The sequence below is a fragment of the Astyanax mexicanus genome, chromosome 4 (genome assembly GCF_023375975.1).
Source record: "Astyanax mexicanus isolate ESR-SI-001 chromosome 4, AstMex3_surface, whole genome shotgun sequence".
In the NCBI taxonomy this organism is placed as follows: Eukaryota; Metazoa; Chordata; class Actinopteri; order Characiformes; family Acestrorhamphidae; genus Astyanax; species Astyanax mexicanus.
This window is the reverse complement of record NC_064411.1, coordinates 43,522,007-43,541,835: the sequence shown is the minus strand read 5'-3', so window position 1 is coordinate 43,541,835 and position 19,829 is coordinate 43,522,007. Positions and strand designations below refer to the sequence as shown.

The following is a 19,829-nucleotide window of genomic DNA, read 5'->3' as shown; positions in this document are numbered from 1 at the left end:
AAAAAATTTAAAAATAGTAAAAAAATATATATAATTTACTTAATAATAATCAATCTTAAGATTAAGTCTATTTATAATAATTATAAGTAAAATATAAACAGTTTAATAGTTTAAAAAAGCATCAGTTTGCTGCTGACTAAAACTAATGTTTTAATAACTGTAATAATTGCTTTGATTTTTAACACTTTAAACTCTTGACTAGATTTGTAGTTAAGAAGCTTAATGTGTACTATTTAATAAATATTAAACAGTCTTATGCTAATTTTGGGCGTCATTGTTGTTTCCCAATCTTAGAAAAACAGAAAACATACTATTTCTTTTAAAGCATTACTACAAGTTTTAGTTTATTTAAATTATTACAAAAAGATCACAATTAGATGTGTAGCATTAACATGTAAGTAATATGACACAAAATATAACATATAATTGACATAAAAAAAGTACACTGTTTTACAAGGAGGGGAAAAACACACTCATTAAGTGAGCCTAAAAAAATTACATGGTTAGCAAAATAGCAAAAGCAATTTAAAACTAAAGAAATGAAGTGAACACAAAAGTTTAAGAACTAAAAAGAATTAAAAAACAATTAAACAAACAATTAAAAAAATAATCTGAGTAATTACAACAATATTTAGTAATTCATTGCAATATTTTGTCTTTAGTTTGTCTTCAGTAAATACAAAATTAATGTAAGGCAAAATATGGGCAAAATAGAGTTATTTATATTATTGGTATTATTTGCTTAAAAAATATTTATCACAACAATATTCTGTGATTAATTGCAATAAATCACACTTGGTAGTACTTAAGATTTTAATAGTGGATATTTAAATGTAAAAAAAACAGATTGTTAGATTGGCAATGTAATATTATATTATTACTAGAGGTGAAAATCGCTTTAAAAAGTCATGACTTAATTAATTTTTTATTTATGCATTAAAGTTTCTAGGTTTATTGCATCAATAAAAATGTATCATTTTGTAACTGCAAAGATAAATATAACTGCTGGTCCAGTTTCATGTCATAACTTAATTTTTTTATTATTTATTTATCAATTTGTTTAAAAAAATCTTTCAAAGTGTTGTTAGGTTGGATTTTTAACAGTGTATACAAAATATTGTAAAAATGGAACATCCTTTCATGGAAAACTTTTGAGTGACTGTACTTACACACTGTGTTACTGTCATACATATATATAAGATTTAGTTTTGGACCATTCTATTGGCACAATTCATCATAAGAAAGTTTCACTTACTATAAATGACCTTCAGCATTTTTTTTAACTAGTTAAAATATTTATATAATACTGTGATACTGTGGGGAGCTGGATTGTGACAGAACAAAATTAATAATAATAATAATAATAAAACAACAATGGTGAAATTCTTTTTCTTCTTTAAAAATATAATTTTATTATTTTGCAACTGCAATAATAACGTCTTTCTACCGCACCCTTCCGCCTAAGCCCAATTTTTAAGGTGCTTTCTGGTGACGTCTACTCTGTTCCTTTCAATCTCTCACCTTTAAACAATGCCTGTTGACTTTCGAATACCTCTTGTTTGATGCGAATCTCACCGAAACTCTCTTTCTGTGGAATCTGGTCTGGCCTGACCCGACGTGTGAACTGGTTTCAGCCGCTGCTGTTGTCCTCTTAACTCCACCCTTCTGAAAGCACCTTATAAGCCTGTTGACTGGAGGAAGGACATTTGTCATTGTTGCTCCACTGCAGCAGCAGATCAACAGACAAGCACCAGTTACCCTCTCAAGAGAACTCAAGACTCCAGCAACATGGTATCCATGTGCCGCCAAATACTGGGCTTCGCCCTGGCAATCATCGGCTCCCTGGGAGTCATCATCATCTGCGCCCTCCCCATGTGGAAGATGTCGGCGTTCATCGGGGCCAACATTGTGACGGCGCAGATCGTCTGGGAGGGCCTGTGGATGAATTGTGTGGTGCAGAGTACTGGGCAGATGCAGTGCAAAGTCTACGACTCCATGCTGGCACTTCCCCAGGACCTCCAGGCGGCTCGAGCGTTGATCATCATCAGCATCATTGTGTCAGTGGCAGGGGTCATCCTGGGCCTTGCCGGAGGGAAGTGCACCAACTTCGTGGAGAACGAGGACAGCAAGGCCAAGGTGGCCATCGCCAGTGGCGTCACCTTCATCATCGCCGGAGTGATGTGCCTCATCCCCATCTGCTGGTCAGCCAACGCCGTCATCCAGGATTTCTACAACCCGATAATGACCGCCTCTCAGAAAAGGGAGCTGGGGGCGTCGCTCTACATCGGCTGGGGTGCTGCTGCACTCCTGATCCTCGGTGGAGGTCTGCTCTGCAGTTCCTGCCCTCCTCAGGAAGAGAAGGTCAGCTACAAGTACTCCCAGCCCAGATCCGTCGCCAACAGCAGGGCCTACGTTTGAACTGGACGGGACTGGACAAGTGAAAGTCAAGGAAAGACACTTTATTTGTTTTAATGATTCTTCTTAATAGTTCATTCTTCTTGTTACCAGTGGTAACAGAGAGGAGATGATGGACAGAAGAAACGATGGACATATTTGGATGTTTGCTGGATTGTGTGACCATGGTCAATGTGGAAGAAAAGGTTCTTATATAAGCTTTATATATGGAAAGAAAGGATGACTTTCTGTTGTAAATGAAGGAATATGTCCAGAAAATGTCCAGAAGAAATAGAAATAGAGTAGAATGCGAGTGTGATATTGTAATATGCACCATAGTTTAATGACCTATCAGCTATCTGTATTAACAGTTATTAACAGAGTATTGACTGGTTCTTACTCACTCCAGATGTAAAACTACATGATTACAGTTTTTATACGAAGAAAAATACAAAAAAAAAAATTACACACTGTTCAAATAGTACACTGTAAAAAATCCAACATAACAAACCAACATTTTTTTACAGTAAATAAATCAGCTGTGTTGTTTATAGGTTTTTAAAAATGTATAATCTCAAAGCTGTATATTGATTACTCTGAATTATTGTAACATTTATAAATGATTGAAAAAAGAATGACCTTGAAAAAATCCATTTGTTAGTTTTGTATTCAAGATATTTTTGTTTAATTTATATTTTAACATTTTGTTTAACAGAATTGTTCTTGAATAAGCTTTGCACATTAAGTAAAATGTTTTATCAAAAGATGTTCATACGTTCATGTCTGTTTTATTCACTGATTCTCTGATTTTGTGTTTTGAAATCCTTAGACTTCAGCTCCTCCTACATCATTGTATTGTTGTAAACTATGAGATGCTGAGCAAGCTGTGATTAAATTTAGAATGTAGTTAGGCTTGTGCAGCAGGTTAGACAACTCCTGACTGAACCACGAAGAGCAATTTTTCTCAGTTGCTCATTGGAGTCTAGCCAAAAAAACAGAAGAACATGGGTAAATTGTATTGCTCTATGATGACCTTTAAGTTAAATTTACTGTAGATGCTCTTTTGCCTCTTTAAACACATGTTCTGAAAATCTTACCCAATTTTTCATCTTAGTGTTGGTAAGCCAGTACACCTACATTTTCACTAGCACTCACCCCATCATGAACAGTGCTCTTAACACTAGGATAGTGTAGACATGTGCATTTTTTTTTTCAAACTGCTGTGCAAATGCAGCAGGACACTAAGAGGAAACATCAAAGTCAGATACATGGCCACACAAAATATGTCTAACTATATAAAAAATACCTGAGTAACTAAAAAATTGGTAACACTTTACTTGGATGGTCCATTTTATGGCCTTGTTGATGCTCATCTGACTTTCAACTAACACTGAATTGAATGTCCATTAAATTTAACTTAACCATATGTTGAATGTAAATGATTCAAAATAGAACATAACCCTAACCTTAACCCTTAATGAACCCTAAAATCTAACCCTACACTTAACCCTAACCTTAACCCTTAATGAACCCTAAAATCTAACCCTACACTTAACCCTAACCTTAACCCTTAATGAACCCTAAAATCTAACCCTACACTTAACCCTAACCTTAACCCTTAATGAACCATAAAATCAAACCCTACACCTAACCCTTACCCTAACCTTAACCCTTAATGAACCCTAAAATCTAACCCTACACCTAACCCTAAACTTAACCCTTAATCAACCATAAAATCAAACCCTACACCTAACCCTAACCTTAACCCTTAATCAACCCTAAAAGCTAACCCTACACTTAACCCTAACCTTAACCCTTAATGAACCCTAAAATCTAACCCTACACCTAACCCTAAACTTAACCCTTAATCAACCATAAAATCAAACCCTACACCTAACCCTAACCTTAACCCTTAATCAACCCTAAAAGCTAACCCTACACTTAACCCTAACCTTAACCCTTAATCAACCCTAAAATCTAACCCTACACTTAACCCTAACCTTAAGCCTTAATCAACCCTTAAATCTAACCCTACACTTAACCCTAACCTTAACCCTTAATGAACCCTAAAATCTAACCCTAACCTTAAACCTTAATCAACCATAAAATCGAACCCTACACCTAACCCTTGCCCTAACCTTAACCTAAACTTAAAATCTAACCTTAAACCCAATCCTAAAATATTAAGATAAGTGTTTGGATTAGAGTTGAATGTAGGGTTATATTCAATAGAGAATCATTTACTTTCACCTTTTAGTTAATTTGCATTTAATAGACATGCAGTTGTATGTTAGGTGAATGTCAGTTGAGCATCAAAGAGGCCATCAAATGGACCATCCAAGTAAAGTGTTACCAAAAAATTAACCACAATAATGAACATAGACTATTGAACTGACTAATATGCTTAACTTGCTTCATTTTTATAGTAAAGAATGCTACAAAATTAGCATGAGACTGTACTAAACCAGACCAATCATGCACAATACATTTGCAATACAGAAAATAAGAACAACATTATAGAGCTTAGATTCTCTACCCGAACTGACCTAACACAAGGCCCGAGATTTCCCACCACAGGCTGGGTCGGGCTCAAGAAAGTCTGTGATCTGTGATGTAGACTTCTGTTTTTAATGTTAATTTTATTTTATGTAAAGCTATGGCTGGATAATCACAATATAGCTTAAAAAAATTGTGTTTTTGCACATAGAATATAAGCTCAATATATAAAAAAATGTTTGTTTAAATATATTTATTTATTTTAAGAGCATAAATGTTCATAGCTCTGTTTTTATAGTGATTATTTCATTATTCTCCTAAATGTAACACATCCCATAGAAGATGACATTGATGAATGTCAGAATCTTCGTATAGGTTGTAAGGAGACATGTGTCTGGAGCTGATAAACATTAACATGTTGGCGCCATGCCTCATATTATATCATACAATGAGTTGGCAGTTGGCAGGGAATGAGGTGGGGTGCTGATCATCCATCAATCCGAATGCAATCAAATCCTCACAGCATTGCTAAAAAAAAAAAAAAACTAAATTTAGTTGAAAGTTGAAAATAAAGACAGTTACTACAACAAAAGGATGATACACTCTTTTTACATACATTGTTCTTAAACAGTGGTACGGGCACTCAAAGCATCCCAAAGTGGTATACTAGATGACCTCAGAAAAACATCTGCTTGCACTGAAATATTAAGAACTGAAATCTATAAAAGTTTCCATCTGTACTTTTCCTAACAATACATTAGTGAGTGTTTTTTACTTTACCAATTAGAACCTGTATGTAAGCTACACTTCAGTTCTTCGCTCTGAGCTACAGTTTTATCATTATTAACATCAGTTTTAATGGTCCTACAGTAAAACTCTGAGGAACGCCACTATATATAATAACCTACATCAATCAGTCAGTCCCCAACAGTTTACTACAGTTTCTGCATTACAGTTAATAGCTTAATGAGGTAAATAAAAAAAAATAAAAAAAAAACTGTAGCTCACTGGTTGGCTCTCGTGTACTTTATTTTCTTCTCTCTAAATGCTTCTGAGAGTCACAGTAGAAATATTGTATTAACCAAAACAATAACCAATCAAATTGCTTACCAAAGCAAGTGTGGAAAAGGTGACCATGGTCCATATTTAAAAAAAAACTTGAGAGTTTTCTGTCATATGCCACTCCTTCCCAGAAAGACAAACTTCTAACATATATTTTTGTTATGCTACTTGTTGCATGGTGGTCCCATCTGCTCCTCCATTCATGTTTATACGTTGCAGCATGCTATAGCAGTATAAATCACTTTATCGATCTTACTCACTGCCTTGATAACTGCATAAATAGGTTTAATCCATGTCTGGGACACTACCAATATGTGTATTGAGGTATTGAGAGTTTCAGGTTTGGTCCATAACCTACAGGGGTTGGACAATGAAATAGAAACACCTGTTATTTTAGTGTGAGAGGTTTCATGGCTAAATTGGAGCAGCCTGGTGGCCAATCTTCATTAATTGCACATTAAGCACCAGTAAGAGCAGAAAGTGAAGGTTTAATTATCAGGATAAGAGCACAGTTTTGCTCAAAATATTGCAATGCACACAACATTATGGGTGACATACCAGAGTTTAAAAGAGGCACTGGCACATCTGTGACCAAAAAGGATGAAGCACATCCAACAGGATTAACTGTGGACGCTGTAAGAGGAAGCTGTCTGAAAGGGATGTTCGGGTGCTAACCCGGTTTGTATCCAAAAAACTTAAAACCCACGGCTACCCAAATCACGGCAGAACTCAATGTGCACCTCAACTCTCCTGTTTCCACAAGAACTGTCCGTCAATACAATAAATGATTGTGGTCTAAAACCAGGTGTTTCAGTTTTAATTGTACAACCCCTGTACTTCCACTCTTTGCCAAGCCAAAGGCTCCAAATTAAAGACAGCTGTGAAGTTTATGAGTAAAATATGATGACTGACGATACACAGCATAAAAAGTCATCTTTACCACTTTCCTTTTATTCACCAGTACTTCATATTTTAATCCTCAAAGTAAAGTGGAAAATGTTGTTTAGAGGTCATCTATGTTGGTTTGTCAACAAACAAAGCACAACCAATTTTGAAGGAAGGACATTGGGCTTGTTTTAATAGAGATTAATCATTTTGAAATGCTTCTTAGGAAGTTTCAACCACGTGCTTGTAAACTGAGGACAGATCCAACCCCCACTGTACCAGGCACAAGGAATCCCGCAGGGCTGGTATTCTTCTTTTCAGAAGGCCCAGGTAATCTTGAAGAGCACATACCTTTTTTCGATGCTCATTAATGACATAGCAAGTTAATGGCTCGGCACAGAGGGCGATCACACTGTAGAAATACAGAAAATAGACAGCAGACTACCTTCGAAGCTCAAGCTTCAGGGACAGTTGATGTAGTTGATGCACTTGATGCAGTTGATGAAGCAACGGCGTTGAAGCTCTTTAAGCAGTTCCTTGGCAGCATCCTGGCCCTGCTTGGCTGGGTAGGGGTGATCCTCGTCTGCGGACTGCCCATGTGGAGGAAAACATCCTATGTTGGCAGCAATTTCGTCACGTCTCAGAGCGTCTGGGAGGGAATCTGGATGAACTGCACGGTGCAAAGCACCGGGAAGATGCAGTGCACCGTCTACGACTCAATGCTGGCTCTCAGCATGGACTTACATGTTGCTCGTGCCCTGGTGGTTATATCACTGGGGTTGGGCATCGCTGGGCTTCGCATGTCTTTTACCTCTCATAAGGGTAACAACTACGTCCTAGATAAAAACAGCAAGAAGGAATCTGCCCTTGCTTCAGGTGTGGTTCTGATCATCTCTGGAGTCTTGTGTCTGATCCCTGTTTGTCGGACAGCCAGCACAATCACTAACGAACTCTACAACCGTGGACTGGTGAACGGCCAACGGCACAAACTGGGGGCTTGCCTCTACATTGGCTGGGTGGCCAGCTTTTTTCTGGTGGTTGGAGGAGGACTTCTCTGCAGTTCTTGTCCTAGAACGGATGATCAAAAACAAACAAACAAAACGAGTACCAGCTTGTGAACTTGTCTAGTAGGTTTTCTTGCATCTGTTTTAATCACTTACATCTGAACGCATTGGATGGACATTAGGAAATAGAAGTAGGCCTATATGATTGCATTGGGTTACAGGGTGTCTTTGGTGGGAAGCACATTTGCCTCCAAGCTATGTGGTCTTTGGTTTAAGTCTCTAACTTGTTGATGTTTTCAAAAACATGAAGATCAGTAAAATTTAGTACTCTAAATTGTCCTTGTATGTGTGAGCATGTGTGAAACTATACATATGTGAATGTATGTCTGTGTTCCCAGTCATGGATTGGCACTCTGTTTTGGGTCAATGCTCTTATAAATGCTCGATGCAGTCCTTCAGGTTGACTGTAGTTTCCGGATACCGACACTGACAAATACTGACTGTGTGTTGATTTAGTGTTGAATGTAAAGGACTGGGTGGGTGTCTTGAAAGGCACTGTATAATTGTAACTTCATTCATTAACACATACTGTAAACGCATGTAAATGTTGAAAAGACTGTGCTTTTTCTTTTTGATGTTATCTTAAAGAATTACTGAGTTAATTGTATAGTTCTATAAAATATTTGCTACATGTAATATATATTATGCATTTATTGTGAGCTATGGGATACAATAATAATATCAAGTCAAAAAAATAATTTTGATAGCCTTATTTTTTAGAGGTCTCAGTTTCAACCTCTTGGACCCTATGTACCTTATTAAACTATTAATGTTTAATGAAAAACTGTTATGACATCATGGAATTCCACAGGAATGTAATGCAGATATGTATATGGGGAACTGAACAATTTTATCAAGTCTTATCTGACTAAAATATGTTATTTATGATTCAGGAGCTTTTATAACTCATAAGTGACGTTTAATGTATTTTAAATTTGTGTTTTTATTTGCTGTATATGGATTAGATGCAAGTGTCTTGTACCATCAAATACAATTAATTTACTGTAATGGGCACCTATCTGGCACCAAATCATACTTTATCAATTGGTGGGACACCTCTTCCCTAGAGGAACACCTAACTGGGCATTGTCCTGTTTTCTCACCTGAAGGAGAAACGTATACGTCCCTGCATCCTGTTTTCTTCACTGAAAACAAGACCCTTTGGAACACTGTCTACTACACTAGTCTTTTTCTTAGAAGAAGGGCAGGGGTTTCATGAAATGTTAGGAACTTAAAAATGTCCAGGTCATTATTAGACAGATAATGCACTATTATTTCCAAGGAAAAAAGTCAAGCAATCACTGGAAAATGCTGTTTGCTGTGTACAAATTCAAAGATCTCATTCTTAAAAATCTGGACAATCAGGTTATATGGAAACAAAAATATGAAAACATAACAAACTGCAATCTAAAGATGCTTTCACATTGCACACGGTATGCTGGCCAGTTGTGCTGCTGCTGATGCCATGAGTCACCTGCTGTTAATACACAGGGTTTTATAAAACACGTCACACTTGAAACCAGTGTTTTAGTGTGTGTGGTGTCGGCTACAGTAGCCGTCTGTTTTTAATGTTATTTTTATTCTATATAAAGTTATCTGCTGATAATACACAGGGATTTATAAAACATGTCACATCTGAAAAACACCAGTGTTTTTTATTCTATCTAAAGTTATGGTGTGATAATCACAATAGCAAAATATCAATCAAACTGTATTTTAAGTGCACAGCCTTATTACTGTTTTTTGTGTTTTTGCACATAGACTATAAGCTCAATATAAAAAAAATGTTTAATTAGAGTTCATTTTCTATTCTTAAACCATGTTAAATTATATTAGATTAGAGGAAAGTCATTCAGACATCATTCTTGTAGCCTAATTTACCAATGTTTAGACCTGTGGGTCATTGTTAGCATTGTTTATGTTTAAATCTTTCAGAGATCTGTTCTTAATAAACATTTTTCTTTAATAATAGGTTTTCTTCAGTGTTGCAATGTTAATTATCATCATTTTAAACAGATTTCGCTCATTGAAACATTTCAATTTTTTATTTTAAAAGCTCAGTTTTAATTTCAGGTTTAATTAGGGCTCGGGTTCGGGCTCAAAATGACAGTTTATGGGGCTGGTCGGGTCACACTTGTCACTGAATGCCATCAAATCCTCACAGCATTGCTGAAAACAATAACAAAATCTAGTCGAATGTTGGACGTAAAGATAAATACTACAACAAAAGCATGATAAACTCTTTTTACATACCCCTGATTTAGAGGGTACACATATCTGTTGCATATATGATTCTTTAATCTGTTACTGCAGAAGCACCCTCTAGCGGGACCGCCGGCGGCCCATTTTGACTATGTAAATTAGAATGCTTAAAAGCGTCATATATTCTAAACACATCAACCAACTAACCCACTCATATTTCTTAGTAATACAGTGCCTACCTGCTTGCATATTTTCAGCCATCTACATGGAACCAGTCGCCAGAAATCTCCAACCGAAAACAGCCTGTTTCTTAGGAAGTTTCAACCATGTGCTTGTAAACTGAGGACAGATCCAACCCACACAGTACCAGGCAGAAGGAATCCCACAGGGCTGGTATTCTTCTTTTCAGAAGGCCCAGGTAATCTTGAAGAGCACATACCTTTTTTCGATGCTCATAACTGACATAGCAATTTAATGGCTAGGTGCATATTGCGTTCACACCGTAGACAGACAACAAATAGACATCAGACTACATTCAGACCTCGAGATTTGGGGACAGTTAATGCAGTTCATGCAGTTGATGACGCAACGGTGTTGAAGCTCTTTAAGCAGTTCCTTGGCTTCACCCTGGCCCTGCTTGGCTGGTTAGATGTGATCCTCGTCTGTGGACTGCCCATGTGGAGGAAAACATCCTATGTTGGCAGCAATTTCGTCACGTCTCAGAGCGTCTGGGAGGGAATCTGGATGAACTGCACAGTGCAAAGCACCGGGAAGATGCAGTGCACCGTCTACGACTCAATGCTGGCTCTCAGCATGGACCTTCAGGTTGCTCGTGCCCTGGTGGTTATATCATTGGGGTTTGGCATCGTTGGGCTTCGCATGTCTTTCACCTCTCATAAGTGCAACAACTACGTCCTAGATAAAAACAGCAAGAAGGAATCTGACATCGCTTCAGGTGTGGTTCTGATCATCTCTGGAGTCTTGTGCCTGATCCCTGTTTGTTGGACAGCCAGCACAATCACTAACGACCTCTACAACCGTGGACTGGTGAACGGCCAACGGCACAAACTGGGGGCTTGCCTCTACATTGGCTGGGTGGCCAGCTTTTTTCTGGTGGTTGGAGGAGGACTTCTCTGCAGTTCTTGTCCTAGAACGGATGATCAAAAACAAACAAACAAAACGAGTACCAGCTTGTGAACTTGTCTAGTAGGCTTTTTTGCATCTGTTTTAATCACTTACATCTGAACGCATTGGATGGACATTAGGAAATAGAAGTAGGCCTATATGATAATGCATTGGGTTACAGGGTGTCTTTGGTGGGTAGCACATTTGCCTCCCAGCTATGGGGTCTTTGGTTTAAGTCTCTAACTTGGTGATGTTTTCAAAAACATGAAGATCAGTAAAATTTAGTACTCTAAATTGTCCTTGTATGTGTGAGCATGTGTGAAACTATACATATGTGAATGTATGTCTGTGTTCCCAGTCATGGATTGGCACTCTGTTTTGGGTCAATGCTCTTATAAATGCTCGATGCAGTCCTTCAGGTTGACTGTAGTTTCCGGATACCGACACTGACAAATACTGACTGTGTGTTGATTTAGTGTTGAATGTAAAGGACTGGGTGGGTGTCTTGAAAGGCACTGTATAATTGTAACTTCATTCATTAACACATACTGTAAACGCATGTAAATGTTGAAAAGACTGTGCTTTTTCTTTTTGATGTTATCTTAAAGAATTACTGAGTTAATTGTATAGTTCTATAAAATATTTGCTACATGTAATATATATTATGCATTTATTGTGAGCTATGGGATACAATAATAATATCAAGTCAAAAAAATAATTTTGATAGCCTTATAGGTCTCAGTTTCAACCTCTTGGACCCTATGTACCTTATTAAACTATTAATGTTTAATGAAAAACTGTTATGACATCATGGAATTCCACAGGAATGTAATGCAGATATGTATATGGGGAACTGAACAATTTTATCAAGTCTTATCTGACTAAAATATGTTATTTATGATTCAGGAGCTTTTATAACTCATAAGTGACGTTTAATGTATTTTAAATTTGTGTTTTTATTTGCTGTATATGGATTAGATGCAAGTGTCTTGTACCATCAAATACAATTAATTTACTGTAATGGGCACCTATCTGGCACCAAATCATACTTTATCAATTGGTGGGACACCTCTTCCCTAGAGGAACACCTAACTGGGCATTGTCCTGTTTTCTCACCTGAAGGAGAAACGTATACGTCACTGCATCCTGTTTTCTTCACTGAAAACAAGACCCTTTGGAACACTGTCTACTAGTCTTTTTCTTAGAAGAAGGGCAGGGGTTTCATGAAATGTTAGGAACTTAAAAATGTCCAGGTCATTATTAGACAGATAATGCACTATTATTTCCAAGGAAAAAAGTCAAGCAATCACTGGAAAATGCTGTTTGCTGTGTACAAACTCAAAGATCTCATTCTTAAAAATCTGGACAATCAGGTTATATGGAAACAAAAATATGAAAACATAACAAACTGCAATCTAAAGATGCTTTCACATTGCACACGGTATGCTGGCCAGTTGTGCTGCTGCTGATGCCATGAGTCACCTGCTGATAAAACACAGGGTTATATAAAACACGTCACATCTGAAAAACACCATTGTTTTAGTGTGTGTGGTGTCGGCTACAGTAGCCGTCTGTTTTTAATGTTATTTTTGTTAACATTTTTCTGACTATGTAAAGTAGAATGCTTAAAAGCGTCAAATATTCTAAACACACCCACCAACTAACCTGCTTATATGTCTTAGTAATACTGTGTCTACATGCATGCACATTTTCAGCCATCTACATGGAACCAGTCGCCAGAAATCTCCAACTGAAAGCAGCCTGTTTTTTTTTTTACATTATTTACATGGGGGGCAGGCCTCCCCAACAACCTAACCTTATAAAATATTATTAATATGTAAAATTACATCAGATAATATTATAGAAAGTTCACTTACTATCACAGCATCCACAATACAGCACTGAACCGCAGATAAAATATCAAAAAGTCCTTTATTCTCCTGCTCACTTCTCCTCACAAACATGCCTTTATTTTCAGCGCAACCGGAACTTAATATTCTCAACCTCCTAGCGACCACACAATGGCTGCGTCCAGAAACTTTTGCTACTCCTCCTCTCCTACTCCTCCTTTCCTACTCCTCCTCTCCTACCCCGGAAGAAGGTGGAGGAATCGAGGAGAGGAGAGGAGGAGGAGGAATGGAGGGAAGGAGCTGTAATTGGGGAAATGGGACAGCTGACCACTTTTAGATAGGATGTTGACTACCGTTGAACTGAGCCAATCACAACGCTCACTTTCAGCACGTTTCAGAACATTACTATCACACACAGCTAACAATTCAGATATTCCAATAAAATCCTGTTTACTCCCAGCCGCATTTTAGGCCGCATCTCTGACCAGTGACTCTGGCAGCCCTGTCTGACCTCAGCCTTATGAGGGATTCAGTTCCTCATCAGTCCCTAAGTTAAAATAAATAAGTAAATAAATGAATTAATTAAAATTATATATATATATATATATATATATATATATATATATATATATATAATAAATAATATATGTTTTTATATGTATAACATGATACACATAGGGTCATAAATATAGTTTTACTGAGCATACAGTTTATTTAAACTATAAATTATATTACTGCTTTACTGGCTGTTTAATTAGATAAGGAACCTAGTTAATTAATATGTTTATGACGTATATTTGGGCGTTGCCTTCCCCATTTTTCGCGTGCTCTGTGGGCGTGGATGCAGTGATGTCATTGGAAAATCCTTAAAAGTCTTCCGGAGTAGGATACACTGATGTAACCTCCGTTGGAAGCCTTCTACAGGTGGATTGTAAGCGGCTTCTTTCGTCTCCTACGGTATTCGGACAGGCGGCAAGATGGCGTCACAAAATCAGTTTCCGGGTCACGGAGGAGAGGAGGAGGATCGGTAGGAAAAAGGAGACACTTTTGGGGTTTCTGGACGCAGCCAATGGAATGTTTTCACGTGCATTTTACGTGAATACAAAGCTAAGGATGTACTCTTCTAGATTCTGTGTTTTTATTGGTCCACAAACGACTATTTTTCTTGAGTGACAGTCACGTTGGGTGTTCAGTGGTGTCCAATCAAATCAGGTCATAGCCTTTCTCCAGGGTCACAAAAGTGATTGACACCTATTTGAACCAATAGTCCAATCAAATCAGGTCAAAGCCTTTCTCCAGGGTCACAAAAGTGATTGACAGCTATTTCAACCAATAGTCTAATCAAATCAAGTCACAGCCTTTCTCCAGGGTCACAAAAGTGATTGACACCTATTTCAACCAATAGTCCACCCTTATATGAAAACATTGACACGTAATTGGCTCTGATTGGTCTTCTGTTATTATTTTTTCATAAAAAAATAATATTACTCTGAAATAGACATTAATTTGTTTTATCACAAACAACCAAAAAAAAATTACAATTTTTTTTTACAACTATTGTTGTATAGTGACATATTTGCTTCCTTGTATCTTTGTATTAGATTAGGGGCTCTCTGAAGAGGTTTTAAACCATTTGGGCACACCTGGTGGACACCTAATATAATGCTGTGTAGCTTCTCAATGCTTTCTTGTATCTTTTTCAAATTTTGTAATTTGTTTGTCAAGACCCCACTGAATCAGGAAATGTAGAGAATCACTGATTTTTCATCACCAACATCCATACAAACATTGTAAACTCCAAATATAACAGGCGCTTTTTTTTACATTTTCTTCTGCATTTGATGTTCCATTTTAATGGAACCTAAATATGTATATATGTAAATATGCCCTATGTAAAACTTAAGATTTCCAGTGTTATAGCGTAGTAGTGCATAGCGTTGGTAAGGAACCAAAATCGGTTCTTCTATTGCTCAAATGGTCAGGGAACTGAACCCTATTTTGCCACAGGGAGGACAGTGTTGTTATCCACTACTCTACACAACTGCTAGTTTCTTGGTTTAGTTTTAGATATGTAGTAAATACATTGTAAACGACAGCAAGTGTGAAAAAGGTTACCATAGTCCAATTAAAAATCTAATTGAGAGAGTTGTCTGCCCTGAGGCCTTTCTCCCCAAAAAGTCAAACTTTCACTGTGTAACATATATTTCTGTTAGTTGTTGCATTGTGGTTAACAGCTGTGGTCCATCTGCTCCTCCATTGTAGCAATCCATGCTAATTTTAGTGGTTGTGATAAATTAAAAAAAATAAAAGCTCGGTGGATTTATGTTTAGCAGAAAATTAGCCTGCTCTGTGTTTGTCTTGTAGTCCTTCTGGACTCTAAGCTGACTTTATCTGTCAAAAACATTGCCAACATTCACACACGTTTTACTTCATTTGAAGTTGAGGAGATTTTAGAGGAATGCAGAGGCTTCAGCACACTGTTTGCCTGGTATTGTGTTTTATACCTGGCAATCCAGGGTGTGGAAACAGGACTGTGGAATGGAGACTAGGTGGGATCAGAAACTAAAACATGAACAGATTTCTGCTCCATAATAAATAATTCTTAAAAAAAACACAGTTTAAACAATGCCTTAAAGATTAAGCAAATATAGTCAATAAATAGGTTTAATCCATGCCTGGAAAACTGCCAATATGTGTATAAGGTATTGAGAGTTTCAGGTTTGGTCCATGACCTACTTCCACTCTTTGCCAAGTCACAGGCTCCAAATTAAAGACAGCTCTAAAGTTTATGAGTAAAATATGATGACTGACGATACACAGCATAAAGGACCATCTTTACCACTTTCTTTTTATTCACCAGTACATTTGAATCCTCAACGTAAAAGTGGAAAATGTGGGTCAGAGGTCATCTAAGTTGGTTTGTCAACAAACAAAGCACAACCAATACTGAAGGAAGGACATTGGGCTGGTTTTAATAGGCATGAATCATTTTGACATGCCTCGTAATAAGTTTCAACCACAGACTCGTAAACTGAGCTGCAGAAAGGAGGGCAGATCCACCCCCCACTGTACCAGGCACAAGGAATCCCGCAGGGCTGGTATTCTTCTTTTCAGAAGGCCCAGATGTTCTGGAACAGCACATACCTCTTTTCAATGCTCATTAGTGACATAGCAAGTTAATTGCTTTGCTCAAATTGCGTTCACACCGTAGACAGTCAGCAAACAGACAGCAGACTACCTTCAGAGCTCGAGCTTCAGGGACAGTGGATGCAGTTGATGCAGCAATGCCATTGAAGGGCTTTAAGCCGTTCTTTGGCGGCGCCCTGGCCCTGCTTGGCTGGGTAGGGGTGATTCTCGTCTGTGGACTGCCCATGTGGAGGATCACAGCCTATGTTGGCAGCAATTTCGTCACGTCTCAGAGCGTCTGGGAGGGAATCTGGATGAACTGCACGGTGCAAAGCACCGGGAAGATGCAGTGCACCGTCTACGACTCAATGCTGGCTCTCAGCATGGACTTTCAGGTTGCTCGTGCCCTGGTGGTTATATCAATGGGGTTGGGCATCGTTGGGCTTCGCATGTCTTTCACCTCTCATAAGTGCAACAACTACGTCCTAGATAAAAACAGCAAGAAGGAATCTGCCCTTGCTTCAGGTGTGGTTCTGATCATCTGTGGAGTCTTGTGCCTGATCCCTGTTTGTTGGACAGCCAGCACAATCATGAACGACCTCTACAACCGTGGACTGGAGAACGGCCAACGGCACGAACTGGGGGCTTCTCTCTACATTGGCTGGGCGGCCAGCTTTTTGCTGGTGGTTGGAGGAGGACTTCTTTGCAGTACTTGTCCTAGAACGGATGATCAAAAACATTATCACTTGAGTACCAGCTTGTGAACTTGTCTAGTAGGCTTTCTTGCATCTGTTTCAAAAACTTACATCTGAAAGCATATCGTCGCTGTCCTAAAAAAAACACTTATCTCCATTTTTGTCTATTTTTAGTTTACTACATAATTTGAATAGATGAACTGTTTCTTAAACTGTGCCAAAATTTCTTGATGAATGGACCAATAGAAACTCTTCAAAATGACCTGAAATAAACTCTTTTTACATTGACTTCCATTGAAAGTTTACAAGGTTTTTTCTCGCTCCTGTAAAGTTGCTGTTTTGGAGATAAGTTTTTTTCATTGTACAGCGACGATATGATGTACATTGGAATATGGAAGTAGGCCTATATGATAATGCATTGGGTTACAGGGTGTCTTTGGTGGATGCATGTTTGCCTGCCAGCTATGGGGTCTATGGTTCAAGAAGGTTTCCTGCAGGGACTCTGGTTTCCTTAAAAAGTAAAAAAAAAAACATGAAGATCAGTTAAATTTAGTACTCTAAATTGCCCTTGTATGTGTGAGCTTGTATAGTAGGTATACATATGTGTATGTATGTCTGTACGTCCAGTCATGGATTAGCAGATTGGGTCAATGCTCAACGCGGACCTCCAGGTTGACTGTCATTTCCGGTTAAGTGTATGCCATGTACAAATTTACTGGCAGTTTCCGACTGTGTGTTGCTTTAGTGCTAAATGTAAAGTACTGTGTAGGTTTCTTACGTGTCTTGGTAGGCGCTATATAATTGTAACTTCATACATTTATACATACTGGAAATGCATGTAAATGTTGTAAAGACTGTGCTTTTCCTTTTTTCTTAAACAATTGCTGGCTGTAAAAAAAATTACATGTTATGCATTCATTGTGATTTATACATAATTTTAAATGCAAATACAAATGTATTATTCAATTTAAACACCAAAGAAAGTGTTGTTTTTGTAAGAGATCCGTGCTGTATACTGTATACTGTGTATTTTCATTTGGTGCAGTGTGTTGTAGGTTTCTTCCCTTAAGGTCAGTACATAACAAAACCAGTTTGCCAAGGAAAATCTGAGTACACACTTCCACCACACCCACACCTTCAGTATGTCATGTGTACTTTTTAAGACAAGCTATGTAATACCATAATAATATACTCACACTTTATTTTAAAGTTGAAAAATTAATTTTGATGGCATAATTTTTAGAGTTTTAGAGTCCCATTTTTAACCTCTAGAACCCTATGTATCTTATTAAACTATTAATTTTTATGCAGATTCTATATTAGGATATTATGGAGTTTTATTCTATTTTATTCTATTTTGGAGCTTTATCACTCATAGAAATGCACATATGAGTATTGGGGAACTGAGCTATTTTAAATGAAGTCCTATCAGCTTTGGTTTTGGGCATTAGTCTAAATTATGTTATTTATATAGTTTTTATATATAGGTTATTTGAAAGGCAAGGGCAAAACCTACAGCATGACATTATGCCTATATATTCTAGAGAGGTTGTGGTTATAACTGAAAACATATATACAGCTCTGGAAAAACTTCTGATTTTACTATTTATAGGTATATGTTTGAGTAAAATGAACATTGTTGTTTTATTCTTTAAACACCCAAATTCCAAAAAAAAAAAAAAGTCATTTAGAGCAATTTATTTGCAGAAAATGAGAAATGTCTGAAACAACAAAAAAAATGCAGAGCTTTCAGACCTCAAATAATGTGAAAAAAAACCAAGTTAATATTATTTAAGTTTTAAGACTTCAGAAATCAATATTTGGGGGAATAACCCTGCTTTTTATGCATCTTGGCATGTTCTCCTCCACCAGTCTTACACACTGCTTTTGAATAACTTTATGCCACTCCTAGTGCAAAGATTTGTGCACTATTATTTCCAAGGAGAAAACTCAAGCAATCATTGGAAAATGCTGTCTGCTGTGTACAAATTCAAAGGTATTCTTTTAAAAATCTAGACAATCAGGTTATGCTGGAACAAAGAGATGAAAACATGACAAACTGCAATCTAAAGGCGCTTTCACATTGCACACGGTATGCTGGCCATTTGTGCTGCTGCTGATGCCATGAGTCACCTGCTGATAATACACAGGGTTTTATAAAACACGTCACATCTGAAACCAGTGTTTTAGTGTGTGGTACCGACTACAGCATCCGTAGATATTTATCCTATCTGTCTCATTATCACAAAAAAGCTTTGATTTTGTCCTTGTTTTAAGAAGGAGGAGGATGGCAATGAGTAAAAAGAGGAGGATGTGGCTGCTGTTGGAAAAACAGTGTAAAAGAACTTTAAGACTAAGCTTCATACAGAGATCCTCAACCTAATTTAGTAATTTCCCTGTTTCATGTCCATGAGTAATGTCAGGTCAAGTCAACCTTCCTAATAAAATAGCATCATAACATTAATAAAGTTATGTGAGAGATGAGTGGTTTGAGCTGAAAGATTCCAACTCTCCAAAACCACTCCTGGCAAAAGCTATATAAACTGAATATGGAGTTTAAAAGCTGTCATAGGTATATAAATCTGCATTCTGTATATAATAACAATACATAACTTGATATTTATGGTATTTCAGAAAAAAATATAGCAGTTTTCAAGATGGTGGCCCTGTTCCAGACACAGTAGGTCCTCTTACTCATTATGCACTAGGGTTTGACTATAGCTTCTGAAATAAAAGGGTGTCCTGTGAATTTTAACCCAAAATATGTAATATAACATTGCTTTTTGTGTTTTGAACCTGTGAGGTAGTGAATTTTTAGTTAAAAAATACATTTTACTAAATGCCACTAAAGTTTAGATTACTAATAAATTCTAATTTGTTAGATTCACAATGCAAATACAAACAAAAATATAAATTTAGGCCAAAGGTAA

General features: G+C 37.2%; 4 protein-coding genes across 4 annotated transcripts in view; all 4 read left to right on the top strand.

Annotated features, from left to right (window-relative positions):
* The window catches only part of LOC103032540 (claudin-4-like), a 39,949-nt gene that overhangs the window by 18,018 nt on the left and 2,102 nt on the right, over positions 1 to 19,829 (top strand). The window lies entirely within an intron of this gene.
* On the top strand, positions 1,705 to 7,970 carry LOC103032635 (claudin-3). Its single transcript, XM_049478676.1, has 3 exons — positions 1,705 to 2,273; positions 4,972 to 4,981; positions 7,359 to 7,970. The coding sequence occupies exons 1-3, from the start codon at positions 1,789 to 1,791 to the stop codon at positions 7,953 to 7,955; spliced, it is 1,092 nt and encodes a 363-aa protein (XP_049334633.1). The 5' UTR covers positions 1,705 to 1,788; the 3' UTR covers positions 7,956 to 7,970.
* Positions 10,337 to 12,389, top strand: LOC111194492 (claudin-4-like). Its single transcript, XM_022678745.2, has one exon. It carries the CDS (start codon positions 10,578 to 10,580, stop codon positions 11,298 to 11,300), a length of 723 nt encoding a protein of 240 aa, XP_022534466.2. The 5' UTR covers positions 10,337 to 10,577; the 3' UTR covers positions 11,301 to 12,389.
* On the top strand, positions 15,961 to 17,079 carry LOC103032228 (claudin-4-like). The gene has a single exon (XM_022678746.2). It carries the CDS (start codon positions 16,363 to 16,365, stop codon positions 16,966 to 16,968), a length of 606 nt encoding a protein of 201 aa, XP_022534467.2. The 5' UTR covers positions 15,961 to 16,362; the 3' UTR covers positions 16,969 to 17,079.